The 14,236-nt window shown below is 38.9% G+C and overlaps 2 protein-coding genes across 3 annotated transcripts; one reads left to right on the top strand and one right to left on the bottom strand.

Annotated features, from left to right (window-relative positions):
* The first annotated feature begins 734 nt into the window (after positions 1-734).
* Positions 735-10,034, top strand: LOC149035973 (uncharacterized). Of its 2 annotated transcripts, XM_089190234.1 has the most exons (20): positions 735-1,612; positions 3,752-3,790; positions 4,210-4,263; positions 4,458-4,505; positions 4,630-4,704; positions 4,906-4,941; positions 5,184-5,222; positions 5,567-5,602; positions 5,959-5,991; positions 6,085-6,132; positions 6,755-6,787; positions 7,071-7,103; positions 7,701-7,781; positions 8,137-8,190; positions 8,291-8,341; positions 8,830-8,910; positions 9,047-9,112; positions 9,247-9,312; positions 9,456-9,488; positions 9,797-10,034. In XM_089190234.1, exons 1-20 carry the CDS (start codon positions 1,399-1,401, stop codon positions 9,817-9,819), a joined length of 1,143 nt encoding a protein of 380 aa, XP_089046360.1. In that variant the 5' UTR covers positions 735-1,398; the 3' UTR covers positions 9,820-10,034. The 2 variants fall into 2 exon arrangements, with proteins under 2 accessions (XP_089046360.1, XP_089046361.1); XM_089190235.1 differs by lacking the exon at positions 8,291-8,341 and having other exon boundaries at positions 738-1,612.
* On the bottom strand, positions 9,914-14,166 carry LOC149035972 (uncharacterized). The gene is made up of 2 exons (XM_089190233.1): positions 13,861-14,166; positions 9,914-12,845 (listed from the first exon to the last, which is right to left on the bottom strand). Exons 1-2 carry the CDS (start codon positions 13,934-13,936, stop codon positions 10,885-10,887), a joined length of 2,037 nt encoding a protein of 678 aa, XP_089046359.1. The 5' UTR covers positions 13,937-14,166; the 3' UTR covers positions 9,914-10,884.
* Positions 14,167-14,236: the final 70 nt, after the last annotated feature.

Raw genomic sequence — 14,236 nt, 5'->3', positions numbered from 1 at the left:
TAAATGTACATCTTAAGGAACTAGATAGAGATTAGATTGTGGAAAACTGAAAGAGTCTTCACTTTCTCACTAGTTCGAGAATCCGTGTTTGGACGTGCAACTTATTCTTTGAGTGGCTTTTCTTTTAATATTACTATCTTTCTTTCCATACGAACCCGCTGTACAAATGACACGTTGTTCGGACTCCTACTGCGAAACAAACAAACAAGCAAAGATCACACTCGTGTACCAACTGAAGAATTAGTTGGGAAAAAATGAGAAAAAGGAAAAATGCGGTTTACGGGGCTTTTGCATTTAAGAAAATACGTGTGAATGCGTAGGCATTATGTTAAGTACCGGTCGATATTTCTGTTGACGTCAATGAAGCTGAGCTGGCGTTAAGACTGGATACCAAAATAACAACAAACAGATGGTAGGTGTTTCACCAACATCCCGCTCAAAAAATGTCTCCAAATGCATTAGTCAGGACTTTTCCCACCGTACGCGCATAAAAATTATGTGCGGCCTGACCCGCACGGTAGATCGGTCGCAATTCAGAAATTTCTTTCATCTGCTATTTAGAAATTCTATTTTCGCACTTATAGGAGTGATAATAAATCTTTCTATTCATCCATTATAATAATTAGGAATCTGATCCGCAGATCTGTATGATTGTAAGGACCAATCGAGTCAGTTTCTATGGATGAAACAGTTCAACAAGCAAATATTTAGCAAGATTACGTGACCCACTAAATACCATTCGTTCTTGTCGCCAGATTGGTTACCAATTTCACTTACTCATGTAGGTCATTGTCAAAGCACACGAAAGTTCAAAAATTCTAAAATAGTGCGACATTTTTGGGGAATTTTTTTAAAAATGTTTGCTATTACCATGCTTTGTCAACCAGCCCTAATTCACTAATTGCAACTTGCAGGCAAATGGTGAAATGTGTTATCGTAAAATAGCAATAGATTTTCAGAGGATAAGCGGGAATATCAAATTACCAAGTTTTCACAAATGGCCAAAACAAAAATTTCCTTTTCTTTTTCGCTTCCTGTTCCTCTGCGATAAATTGCAAGATTTTAAACTTCGGAAAAGCCCTTTATTAGTAAAGGTAACTAAAAAAATAACAGTTCTTCAGTATTATCGGGGTGCGTTTTATATTTTATCACGTTAAGTGTCTTAACTTTAGGGATTTAGGAGAGAAATGGTTGTACTGGAATGACCACATTTTAGCAACTACCATACGACAACCCTATAGCAAAGAAATGGTTTAAAACTGATTAGGATATATCAAATGACCAGATCTTGATGAGTTTATGAAGTTAATTTAATTTATATTTAACTCTTGGCACACGATAATCGTTGAATTGAAAGGCCACTGATTGGTTAGTTGACTGAGCCGCGGAAACCGTTGAATGCGAAATTTGGATATAAATACATATGCTTTAGATGCTTACGGCGGTGATCGAAGACATTTTTCACTCCATAACAAGCAACCCAGAACATTCCCTTTGATTTACAATAAGTCTATCGTAAAGAGAATGTGGACAAGATTACCTTTCCTTTTAATGCTTGGGTTGGTTTCTGCGAAACCGGTGCCAGAAATTAGCCTCCAAGAGATAGAGAAAGGTGAGTACAGTCGTTAACTGACTTGAAATAGCTTAACGAATTTGCTTTCATGTTTGTGTTGCATTTCTCCTTATTTCAAAATTTTGTACAGCCAACTATTCCACTGTAATGCTTTTCATTCCCTCGCCTTTCGTTCAGTTGATCGTAGCCCTATTTGATAGAATTCATGCTTGTTGTAAAGAAGCCTGATCTTTCTAACGTAACAGCTCGACATACCATTGTTCCAATTTTATACCCATCTACGAGCTTTAAAGAAAAATTACAGCTCGAACTGGAGTTGATGCAATTTTCTGTCGTTGTGTTTACGCATTTAGCTTTGTAGTTGACAGTTCTGCAAGGCCAGAGAGGAAAACAGAACAAAATTCGAAACAATGCGGCGGTTGATTTTCGGGTAGGGTTCTTGACAAACCGCGCGGGGGAAACATACTTATGACCTTTTTTTTATTTCAAACTTTCATGTTGCAAGGTTAGGTCCTTAATCACTGGGCAAACATTGATAATAAGTCATAGTAGAACCATATTTAAAACAGAATAGGAGGAGAAATGAAAGTTATTATCTTTCTGGCTCGTTTGTTCATTTGCCTCTCTCACGTATAACACCTTTGACCTGAAACAAAAGACTAAGTATCCAGTTGCAGTAATGTGTTGTTTATGGGTACGGTTGGGCGCGGCGCATTTCTGGAGTCTGCAGAATATTTTATAACTTTTCTCCCCAAGTAAGGTAGGATTCGGACGATTTTGCGACACGTTATGAAACTTATTAAAAGTTTTGTAAGCGGGCAGGACACTCGGAAACAAAGGATATATCTACCTTTTGGGTTCCGTCTGAAAAAATCACCGTAGGTGAAGTTATGACCTCAGTAATTTCTAGCGCAAAGTGATAATAGAGGCAATGCCAGACATTTTTGGTTTCGTTTAATTATTATTGTCTTTCATAATGTTATTGCGGTAGTTTTGGGTGCGTTGTGAAAAGTACCAAAATCATTTTTCATTAAGAACGTTAAGGTGAACTTTTTCATTGTGACAAAAAACCTTATGATAAATGGATTTTGGTGTCTCAAGGTAAACAACAACACACAGAAACACGTAATCATTTATTGCGTTAGCAAGTAACAAGTTAAGTTTGATGCTTGCCTGAGAGAGGATACAGATTTTCTTCCCTAAAATTCAGAAACCGTTTAAAGCTCGCTTCCGTGTTTTCCAATATTCATTCTTTCAAAAGTCTTAAAATCGTTTTGCTTAGACGCGACGTGATTTTGGGAGTGTTGGAAAACAAAAGATACAACGATTTTTTTTTTATTAACAAAGCGAATTCCTTTATCTGATAAATAGGATACGTGTAAGCCATTATGATGTTTTTCTCACGCATTGCGAAGTATGATAAGTCCACTCATCACTCCTGAAGTATTAAAACAAAAACATTTGGAAACAAATTCCAAATATAATTGCAAATATTTAAGCGTTCAAATCGCCTCTTTTGGAAGGTATAAGACACCTGCTACCTAGAGCGCTGCATCTGAAAAAAAAGTTTAAGGAAATTATCTCAAATCTGTCTTCTTAAGACGATTGCCATCTTTTTATGCCCCCTCAAAAGTCTTTAAAAACAGTGAAGCTTTTAGGATCAACACAATAGAAGTACTGATCCAGATTAACAAATACATTTGACATTTTTTTCGTCCCTATGAAATCTTTCCGATTCATCAAATCTTTTTTGCTGCCAACAGCGTTTTCGTTTTCAAGAGTACGGCAAACACCCAATCACGGTTATTAGTGTGTTCAAAGAAATAAAATAGCACTCTCAATGCGGATGTGCAAAGTGTTCGTGTACAGCACCCTTTTTTCTGTGAGATTCTTTTTAGAAAAAGTGGGCAGGGATGAGTGGGTGAGGAAAGGTGTCGTCTTTCTCTTCTCTCTCAACCTCTCATCGCCTCCCCTGCCCTTTGACTACCCTCTCCCACCCACTTAGTACATGTCTTGTTTCTTTATCCAACTTTCCAAAATTCCTAGAATTCAACATGGCGGTCAGACATTTCGTCAAGAAACACTGAAATCAGACATTCGCTCGCTAAAAATGTACCTGTTGGCTTGATATGATGAGGGATGCCTGGCTTAACTTAATTGTCAATTCTCTCTCTGTAGAACTTCAGGAGTTAACTGCAAAGGAACATGATACTTCAGGTAATTTCACTGCCTTTAATTTTACTCCTAAATGTAAATTATGTGAACAGAAGAAGGGAATAGAGAAGGCAAATTGATCAATTAGAGTGTGCTATCTTGGAACAACCCCAAGTTCTCTGAACTGACTCACAAAGAACTGTAAAGTACATAAAGCAGCTGGAAAGGGGAATTACAAATTAGTTCTTGAGATCAGCTTCTTGTAAACTTAAACTTAATTTTTATTGTAAGGTAAACTTCCTACTCAAGGGGTAGCCTATTAAGGCATGCAAGGAGCAAAATATAAAGGGCTAGCATTAGAGCCCCTTGTGATTGCCTTCACTTGTTGAGAAAAAAAAAACAGTTTTGAAGAGCTACAGGGAAGTATAGGGATCTGTGGTAAACAATTTTGACTGATTATTGATTTGTTTTCATGTGATCAGAGACAACAGTAAAGAAGACTGATCAAGCAGACACGCCCAAAGAGACAAAGTCTGGTAAATTTCAAACTTCAACCATACAAATCTTCTCTTTAATTCTTAGGGCCTTTTTTCCATCAGAGTTGACTGTACCTCAATGTCCCAAAAATTTTGAGAGCTTCTAAGACTGCCTGCCTTTTTTAGCAGCATCTTGTTGACTTGAACTTACAACAGCTCATTAGTTTGATTTAAATCACTATTGTTTTCTTCAGATGTGGCTACAAAGGAGGAGACAAACAGCAAGGAAAGTCTCATAAAAAGTAAGTGTGGTTAGAGCAAAACAGTCTGTCAGAGGGTTCCATGACTTTTTTTCCCAATAGTTTATTTTTTAAGATTAGGTTAAATAATTGGGAACCCTACACTAAACCCAATGTTTACTTGCAGGTTCTCTAGATGCGACAGAGAAGAAAGAAGTAGAGGTCAAAAGTGATGCAGAGACTGAGAGGAAGAAATCTGACTGTAAGTGTCTCCTATTTTGTGGCATGTTTTTGTCAGAAACTTTTTGTGACAATGGTTTGAAACTCAGTCTAGATTTCTGTTATCAGTTAAAATGGAATAGAGCCTGAGTCTTACAGTCTTAGTGTTCACATGGTGAACCAAAACTTTATGTTTTAGTGTGAATATCACCAAATTATTGATTGTGTTTAATATTGTCCACAGATCTTGAGGTACCACCAAGAAAACCAGTTAAACCAGGTAACTTTATACAAACTGCATCCCTTTTCCTTTATTATCTCTCAAAATTCTTTCAACCTAAGAATGTTCCTGTTCAAGGTGTTTAAATGGTAATAGCTTCTATTCCTTGTAGCACACAGCTGGTTACTACTTGGAAGCCTGGAATGATGTTTGGTTTTCCCATTATAATTTTTTAACTGATTACTCCTCTTTTGATAGAGAAGTACTGAGCCTTTTCTTTTAATTGTTACTTTATGAATTAGGTCCTCCAGAGATTCCTCACCGTGATGCTGCTAAATATGGTAAGATACATTTAACCTCAGTACTCATTTATTTGGTGGTTCAATCACATTTTGAGGGAGTGTTATAAAACCAAAACCTAAGATATCACAACAGCTGATCAGAAAAAGTAAAAACCCCAAGCAAATTTAGAGCAATGCAACACGTTTTACATTCTCCTCTCAATGAAAATTACTCTTGATTTATAGAATGGATGAGATGTATCACATTAAGGACTTTTAGGGTACCTGTCGAGCACAAAAATCTTCTCTCTTTCAAGCAATTAGGCGAAGTATCTAAACAAGTGGGTTCTGATATAGATTGATCCTCTAAACAAATCTAATATCTTGTTTTATTCTGACTCTAGACTTTAAAAATTCTGAAGCCTACAGGAGACTAATAGGTGGGTATTTTCTGAAGTTCACAACTCTATGTCACAAAATACAGACTTATGTACATTTTTGTGTCACATAATTCCCTTGCTGAAGTAGATTAAACTATGAAATTAAAAAAAATACAAAGGAAGCAAGGGAAAACAAAAAAGGAAAAGTTTTCATTAGGGATGGACTGAAGTTACAACTTATAAAGGAATAAAGGGTGAATTTTTCAAGATAAACAAACCGTGAGCTGCGGCTTCTTTTGAACTTCTACCAGGAAGAGAGGGGTTGTCAAGAGCCACACATTATGTTGTGGTCTTCTAAGTTTGCTATTTCTCTTATGTTATTACTAACTTAAAAATTACCTTCTTTGTTTCTCCAGAAGCAAGAAATTCACGATTGTTGTCTCAGCTACGTAAGTGGCCAAGAGATATTGTGAAGACCTTTTTCCATTATGGATTGAAATTTCAATGGTTAGAGTTAATAATTTTGTTATTTCTTCTTGTAGGTGAGGACTATGATAACGAATACCCTCCTCCACCTTTTAAAAGACCTAGTAAGTTTTTTTATGGTTCAGTATCCAATAGACTGTCCTAAAAGGTGGCCTCTCTGAATGTAATACTTAACTTATATCTAATTAGTTTAATAGATTTTTGTTCATATATTTACAATCATTATTCATCACTTGGATGGTTTATTTGGACCCAACATAATTGTTGGCTTGTTAGCTCAGTTGGTAGAGCACTGCACCAGTATCGCAGAGGTCATGGGTTCAAATCCCGTATGGGCCTGAAATTTTTTTTCAGGTCTTATTTTCAACTATTAGCTCAGTGGTTATTCATAACTTTTTAACTAAGACCAAAAATAATTACAACAGGTAAACAGATAATAGTGTCCCAACCTACTTCTGTGAGATAATTCAACTTTTTACAATGAGTATAACCATTCCAATCCTTATCCGCCGATTCCAACAATACCATCAACGTATTTTCAATTTCTGTAATATCCGTTTAATTTCTGAAAATTATCTTAGTGTTCCTTTTTTCTGTACATAGCACCAAATGTCTGTTTTGCAATGCTTTTACACAACCCCATGTGTTCTAGCACCCATCTATTCCCTCAACTATTTTATTTTACTTGTTGGTCGCTTGAGGCCTCATGTTTTTCTTTCTTTACAGATTTTCCCGAAGCTCCCCACAGGAGAACATATGGTAACTGATTTCGTTCACCTTCCTTCTTCATTGCTTTTCACATGAGTCTTAATTTTTTTATACCGCTCGCATTCCCCAACAATTAATTTTCTTAATAAGTATTTACATCAGAACAATTGCAAGAATTTAACACCAGATTTTCTTCTAAACGTTCATTTCATGACAAATTTTACAACTGCGCGGTTTATTAGTGTACTCAAACCAACAGAGCTTTATTGTAAAGTGTGGTACACCCTAATACGTCTCTTGTTTATTTGATTTTATCGTTGTTTTTGTTTTTTAGATACCTATCGTAAGAATTATGATTATATTCCAAGTAAGTAAGAAGTCTTTAGATGGTAAATCGTCAACGTCTATAATCCTGGTTGAAGGTTTTAGACACCGTTCACATACACATGACCACAAGTATGTTATTGATAGTCATATCTTAATCCCTTTCATTGATAGTCATATCTTAATCCCTTTCAATTCCTACCCTCTAAGAGGTAGAGGTTGAATCGACTTTGTAAAACTGGAGAAGAAAAGCGACTACGGAACTGGAATCATGCGTTATCTCGCAAGAGCTTCTGCTAAAGATACTGGACTTGATTTCATATCTGAAATTATGGACTAATATGTAGATTTAGCCAAGCCTAAAAGCGGAGCTCGCATTTTTTTTTCCCCGCACGTCTCAAGGGCACAACGCCTTGCCCCGGCCAGGACCACAACCCGGGTCGTCCAACTCGGGAGCCCAGTGCACGAACTACGCGGCGGTACAGTTGAGCACGCATGTCAAAAGTAGCACCTTGTACGGTCGTTCGGTCGTACATCCAAATTTTTTCGGCTTGATGGGTTACTACTATTTTTTATAATTATGGGGCTACGCTCTGCGAGCTCAGCTATCATACCTGACGTGTCACTTCGTTTTATGCAGAGGACCTCTACGCGCCATGGGATCGTACTGGATTCGAATCAAATTCTGACCAATCAGCAGGGATGAGAGGAATGCCATACGGTAAGACCATATTTACTTTAAAGGCGCTTTTTCCTCGATAAAGGTTGTGTCTGCCGTCAAGACTGAAAAGGCCTATAACTTCTGCTTTTTCTCCTCGATAAGGTGCCTGTCCGTCGCAATTTTTCGACCTCCCCTTACAGTTTTCAGGTTCTTACTTGTGTTTCAGTGAGGAGGAAGGTATTGTGAAAATAAAGGTCTTTTTTTTTCTGTAAGAACGAAGAAGTAAGCACAATGACCCTGCCGGAGCTTGAACATCTTGATTTGGTTTTGTTTTCAGCGCGCAAATTTCCCGGCCGCCGCATCCCCCATTCACAAAACTACCGGATGCTCACTGTTACTTCTCATTTCTCCCTAGACATGACCAGAGCAGAACGCATGGCGCTTCTTTCTGGCGGAAAATGGCTGCCAGGTAGGACTCTAGTTGTAATAGGTACTCGAAACAGCTGTGACGATTCGAAATAGATAGAAATCATCAAGTGGTTTTGCTTTGAAACTGTCTTTTCACTTAGGTTCTCGGGCTGTAAAAGTTCCGCATATACTGCCTCCCCCAAGTTATCCAGGTAGGAAGATTTAGTATGTTGGGCCTCAGCGTAGATGCTTAGCCTGTTTTCAGTCGTCCTTAGTTTGTTCAAGTTGATTCACGATCGAGTTCTTATTACATCCAAATGCTTGATTGACTGAATTAAACGTAGCTCAGATAAAGTTACGAGAAGAGAGACATTGTCGCGTGATTGTTGATTTCGTTACTCGGCCGATTCATCACCAAAACATACCTCATTTCATTACGCTCGCCAGCAATCCTCCATGAAACACCCATCCTGAGGGAAAATAATGAATACCTGCTCCCTCCTGGTCCTACCTAAAAGCCTCTTCCCTATGAAACAGTGGCCAGGCAAGGGAGGAGTCATTTCTCTTATCTTAAAATGGTTCTTGCTTGTCGCTAGTCACCCGCTCTTCTCGCTCGTTACTCTCAGTCGAGACATTCCAGTTGTGTCAGAGCGTTCGGGAGGAGGCAGTTATAGCTCCTTTTCTGATTATCTCATTGTAGATGTCGATACTCGGTCATACAACAGCTTCCATGGAAAGATGGACGATAAAGAGACTGAAGACCTGATCCGTGGTAAAGAAGGTACGAGCACACGTTGAAATGATAGACGAGGACTTCCTTTGGATTTAGTCGACATCGAGTAAAATACGAGAGAAGGCTGCATAGTCAGCGTTAAAAAAAGGAAAACTATTGTAAGTTTAACTTTTTTTTTTTGCAGGACTGACAGAGACAGAGAAGCGCAAGCGTTTACTTACGGACCTATTGGCGGAAAAGCTCAAGTCAAGTAAGACATGTGTTCATCTATGTAAACCACAGCGCTTTTTTTAGTTTATTTGACCTCGATTAATGCTACGAGGATAGTGCAAATAGCGAACCGGATATTGTGTCATTTACTTTCCTTTCTCTTCGTGTACTTAGAGGTGAGCGAAGCACACAATCGAGGCATCGAGATTCCATCCAAAATACAAGAATTCCTTTGGAATTGTAAGTTTCTCAAGAAATTTTATTTTATAAAAATATCATTTATCTAACTGAGCCTTTGGTTTGTTCGAATTCTGGCGGCGTTGATTGAAACAGGATAACAGAGAAAATGATGTTATTTTAATTTCTCTTCTTTTTTTCGACAGATGAAGCACGTCGAACATCGGACACACGATCTGGTGAGTAACGTTCAGTTGTCAAAGAATTTTTTTTTTGGTGTTTTTATCTGCATATCACACTAAACTCAGGATCTACCCCTGGATTTTTAAAGGACGTTTATAAAAAATCGGGGGCCCCCAGTGAAATGTTCTCTTCCTCAGACTGGCGATTGCCCCACACAGTTGGTGACTTGTTTGTCCATTTCTTCGGTTGTTTTGTTTGGATAACCTCTGTACGCGAATTAAAATGCTAAATATCCCTGAGCAACGTACAATCTTCTTTGTAACTTACTAAACTGCATTGAATTTATATTTTTTTTTTCTTTCAGAGAAAGACCGTCTAAGCCACTGAGGAGTTGGTGCGATAAGAAATTCCCACTGATTGGAAAGTGCGACTAACACTTAATGATAGGTAGTTAGACATTTAGCTTTGAGCACAACAGTTACAGCACAGGCAGAACTTTAATAAGAATATTTTCACTGTATATTTAGATTAATTAAACTATGGAGCAATGTTTAATTGACATCAGGATTGAGAAAATAATGACAGAATTAGCAGTTACAAAATGGTTAGTGAAGTCTGTGAGGGGCAAGGGAAAATTCCGAAACATGATGGTTACCTTGCGTGATAAGAACTATCCTTCGATCCCCATTATTTGAAGCCTATAGCTCGCATCCCGACTCTTGGTTTCAGTTCCGATAAAAGTCTTTAAAACTTTTATAGTGGTTACTACTTCGCAAACCTACTGTCGGGACATTCTTAGGTATCACTGAGCCTAACGTTCATTTCATGGCCAAAGATCTCAGGAACATTGTCTGAAGCGTCAGCCGCCGGTATCTCTTCCCCTAATCCCTAGGAACTTCATGAGGGACTGGGGCGAACAGACGGCTGACACCTTATGCTACCAGGAACGAGTTTTGCTTCAATTGTTCCCTTATCCCAAACCTTCGCTTCCAGTGTGGTTTACTAGAAACCTTAGCCCCCGAAGCTTCCTATTTAATCGATGAGACTGTTTCTTTGATTATGGTCCCTAGTCTTCTCTCGCCCTCCTTGTCACTTGTTTTTCTAAAGTACTGATCTTTGTAGAGCAATTACCGGTTTTTTTTTAATGCGAATGAAAAAAGAGCCTAAGAAGTAGACTCGTGTATTTTTGGAAAACATACTAAACAATCTTTGTCACTATCGTAAACCACCCTCGTTGAACGTGTCTTTGTGTTAATCAGAACTTTCTTTATTTTCACGATTCTTCCTGACTGTTGACGACTTCCTCTGCTTTTCCAAACATTAATCGTTGTCGTGTTAAACAGACCTTTTCAGGACTACTGTTACCTGAAGAGTGAGTCTGCCTAGTCGATCCTGAGATATTTTTGTCAAAACTATTTGTCACCATTTCTGTTTCTTCTGTTGTCCGTCTGTTTATTGACGAGAAGTGCTCTTTTTGACACCGCCATTGCTTTCTCCGGTATCAAACGTCTTCTTAGGGTCCAGATTATCAGGAGCTTTTTCCTGAGGCTCTGAAATGGGGGGGATCTCTTTTATAGAGGCAAGCTCAGGTATCGGAGGCGGTTCCGGCTCAGGAATAGGCTCGGGTAAGGGAGTTAACTCGTCAATGGGTTCGTCCTCTCGAGTCCCAGCTTCTTCTTGGTCCATTATGGCCGGTGGGATTGGTGTAGGGGGTGGTAATCGTTCTAGTCTCTCCAGCGGATCTGGTGAGAATTCACTTATCTTTGGTAAACGTGGGAAAGGAATGAAACGCTCTGCCATCGATGACATTGGGGATCCTGGCCAACGCTGCAGGCTAGGATATCGTTGTAAGGTGGGGAATCTGTGAAAATGTATAAAACCTGACTCACTGTTATCCATCGCATAGGGATAATCATAATAAGGGAACATTCTCACTTGCAGAGCTGATGGTGGCCATAAGTGATGGTGATAATAACGATGATGATGAAAAGAACGTTTGTCTCGCCGTTGCCTGGGAAGAGATAATGAGGTGGCCTGGTGATAACTAGACCTAGTCTTTAACTTAATGGGAAAATTTCCTTTCAAATTCCGACGCGAGTATCGGTAAGATCTGAGTACAAATCTAGCAGAGTTTTCTCTCTTTCCTCGTTTCTGGGTAAAACGCTTCTCAGATCGCGAGTTTGCCCTCGTATGGTGGTGCTTTTTATCTTTCCTTCGCGTAACTCGCGATTTTCGAACATTTACTCCACCATCATTGATTTGATCATACCAAGGTAAGTCTCCTTCAGAGACCTCCATGTTGGCGAATTGTGACGGTAGATCTGTGAAGTCGTATTCTTTAGACAGAGCTGTACTCTGCCTACTCAGGTCCTCAATCTGTTTTATTGTAGACTCTTCCTCGAGTTTCTCATCTCTCGTCCCGAAAGACGGCGAGGAGTCATCTAAGAGACGCTCTAACATTTTATGTTCACTTTTATCTCTCCTGGTTAATTCTCCAACCAAATAATTGGAATCAAAATCCTGGGAATAAAACTCGTCCATGTCTTGTTTGTTCCAATCTGAGCTTTCTAAGCGCCAGCTATGCAAAAAGGGTTTTTTGAAGTGCTTTTTTCTATGCGCCTTCTTTTTAAGTTCCTTTCTGCTCACCTGGACCCTTTTAGACCTCACAGAACGCGCCTTTTGATTGGCAATGTTACTTCTTTTATACGGTAACGGGTCGCCTAGGATAGACACTAGCCGCCGTGGGTCAGTATACAATTTTTCACCTGAGTGGGTGCCAGTGCTTGGTCTGTATGTAGGCTCGGAGTACGACAGGGTTTTTCGTCCTAAGATCCTGGAAGTTTCTTCCGAAGAATCTAATGTGCGTTTTCTTCCGGGAAAATTTGCGGCAGCTTCCTGTCTTTTAGGGCGCGGTATTAAATCACGGTATTTTTTTTCTCGTTGAAAAGTCTCCCAATATTTATTTGGTATTGATAACTTTTTCGAGACCGATTCCCCCTTTCCATGTAGTATCTTGTCTTGATCACGAAGAACTCTGGGAAATACATTACCTCGCAGAGTGACTTTCGCTTCTTCCAAGTTCGGATTGGTTTTGAAATTCAAAATGGACTCGATGGAGTTATGTACTGCGACGAGCCCTCTCCTGCTTTCAACAGGTCTCTGTGCTGTTCTGGATTTCTCCACTCCAATCTCCTCTCGGGGCTTCTGAGGTGTGGCACGCTGGGTTGGCCTCCTCTCGTTTAACCAGATAAACCTGTCAATCAGGCCATTTAATGTTGATGACTTTTTCAAACTTATCGTATCCGGATGAGGAATACGACTTTCTTCATGATGTGGAATAGGATTTTCTGACGTTTGCAACATTCTTCTTGTTTCCTCCGATGGGGGCCCATGTGCTGTACAATCCTTGATTCCTTAATACAACAGAGGAAAGGAAATAAAATCAGCTCCACCATTTAAACCCACCTCGAAGAAAGTACAAGCGATACGGATGTACTGGACCCACAGTCACTCCATGTTGCCACTGCTGCCACAGTACCCTCGATTCGCAATGCACATGCCCCAAAAACCTTCATTCGTTACGTTGTTAAAAAGTGTGCCGTTAAAAATATTTGCTCAGTAGTCTGCGCTGCGAATGCTTTACTGTGATTCATCTTGTATATCACTTAATGTTTGTTAGCGTTATTGATACTACCTAAAAACGTAGGAGAGAGTAATGAAAGTCCTTTCGAATTCATATTATCCCTAACTATGCAACCTGTGAACTACTTATCTTAACCCCTCCGGAGCTAGATCGGAGAAATTAGCTCTGCAGAAACCAATTCAGTTGTTAAGTAAGAGATCAAATAAAGATTAACAATCAGAGTAGCTTCTGAGGTTTATAAAAAGTTCACAAATGTGACCATTCTGTCAACAGGAAGCCAAAACACGAAAGAGAAAGAAAAACAGGAAAGCAGAGAAACTTTGAGGTTTGTTATATGTTCAAAAATGAGAACGTTCCGTAAACAGGAAGTCAAAATATGAAAAATTAAAGGAAGCAAAGAGCAGTCAAGCTTAATTGAAAATGGCTGTTTACTGAGTATGACTTGCATATGTTGTGTGAACCCACCGGAAGATAAAAACTGCAGGTAGCATCTTCATGCGTGTTGTTTTGGGTAATTTTTGAATTAGATAACAGTCCACGGATGAAGCGATATTTGATTTTCTTTTGAGAGCCGATCTCTCAGATTTGTAAGATTTGTCATAATTGGATCCACTTGCACATATTTTGGACACTCGTGTCAGAAAAGGTTATTCAAGGTAAACCAGTCTGGACTGTTGATAACTTAATTTATTTTGACGCGCTGGTGTGAAAGAAGATACTGAAACAAGATAAAAAAGGGAAGACAAACTTGCTTAATACCAAATCACAACAAACAAACACCTTACCGTGGATCAAAATAAGAGGAAAAAGTAGAGTCAATTTTTTTAGTATTTGCGGCCATCCTTTCCAACATGAAGTCATTGTCACGTCCAACTATACCTGCTGAGTGTTTTTCTTCTTGAGGAGATGTCAATAAATCTTTTAAAAATTTTCGAAAAATTGGCCCTATTGAAGGGAAAAAAACGTTTTACTCAGGTTTATCAGTGCCATTTGTCAAAGTACACTGAGAGTTGTACCGCTCCAGGATAAGTTGTATTCTTTAACCAAGTATTCAATCCGAGTGAACAGTCACTTTCCAGTCATGCATAAATAATCACCTATTTACGCTGAGAGGTCTGTGAGCACATCACTCTCATTGACCCAAATGATTCTTGTTTATAC

The sequence above is a fragment of the Pocillopora damicornis genome, chromosome 12 (genome assembly GCF_964200805.1).
Source record: "Pocillopora damicornis chromosome 12, jaPocDami1.2, whole genome shotgun sequence".
NCBI classification, from domain to species: domain Eukaryota; kingdom Metazoa; phylum Cnidaria; class Anthozoa; order Scleractinia; family Pocilloporidae; genus Pocillopora; species Pocillopora damicornis.
The sequence above is the reverse complement of the archived record's forward strand: the minus strand, read 5'-3'. Positions and strand labels throughout refer to the sequence as shown.

Excerpts from the sequence above, each read along its gene's own strand:
- LOC149035973 (XM_089190234.1), top strand. The coding sequence starts at position 1,399 with ATGCGAAATTTGGATATAAATACATATGCTTTAGATGCTTACGGCGGT. Across the intron at positions 4,705-4,905 it reads TGAGAGGAAGAAATCTGACT|ATCTTGAGGTACCACCAAGA; the intron begins GTAAGTGTCTCC and ends TATTGTCCACAG. Across the intron at positions 6,133-6,754 it reads TCCACCTTTTAAAAGACCTA|ATTTTCCCGAAGCTCCCCAC; the intron begins GTAAGTTTTTTT and ends CTTTCTTTACAG.
- LOC149035972 (XM_089190233.1), bottom strand. The coding sequence starts at position 13,936 with ATGACTTCATGTTGGAAAGGATGGCCGCAAATACTAAAAAAATTGACT. Across the intron at positions 12,846-13,860 it reads TCCTCTTATTTTGATCCACG|GAATCAAGGATTGTACAGCA; the intron begins GTAAGGTGTTTG and ends TGTTGTATTAAG.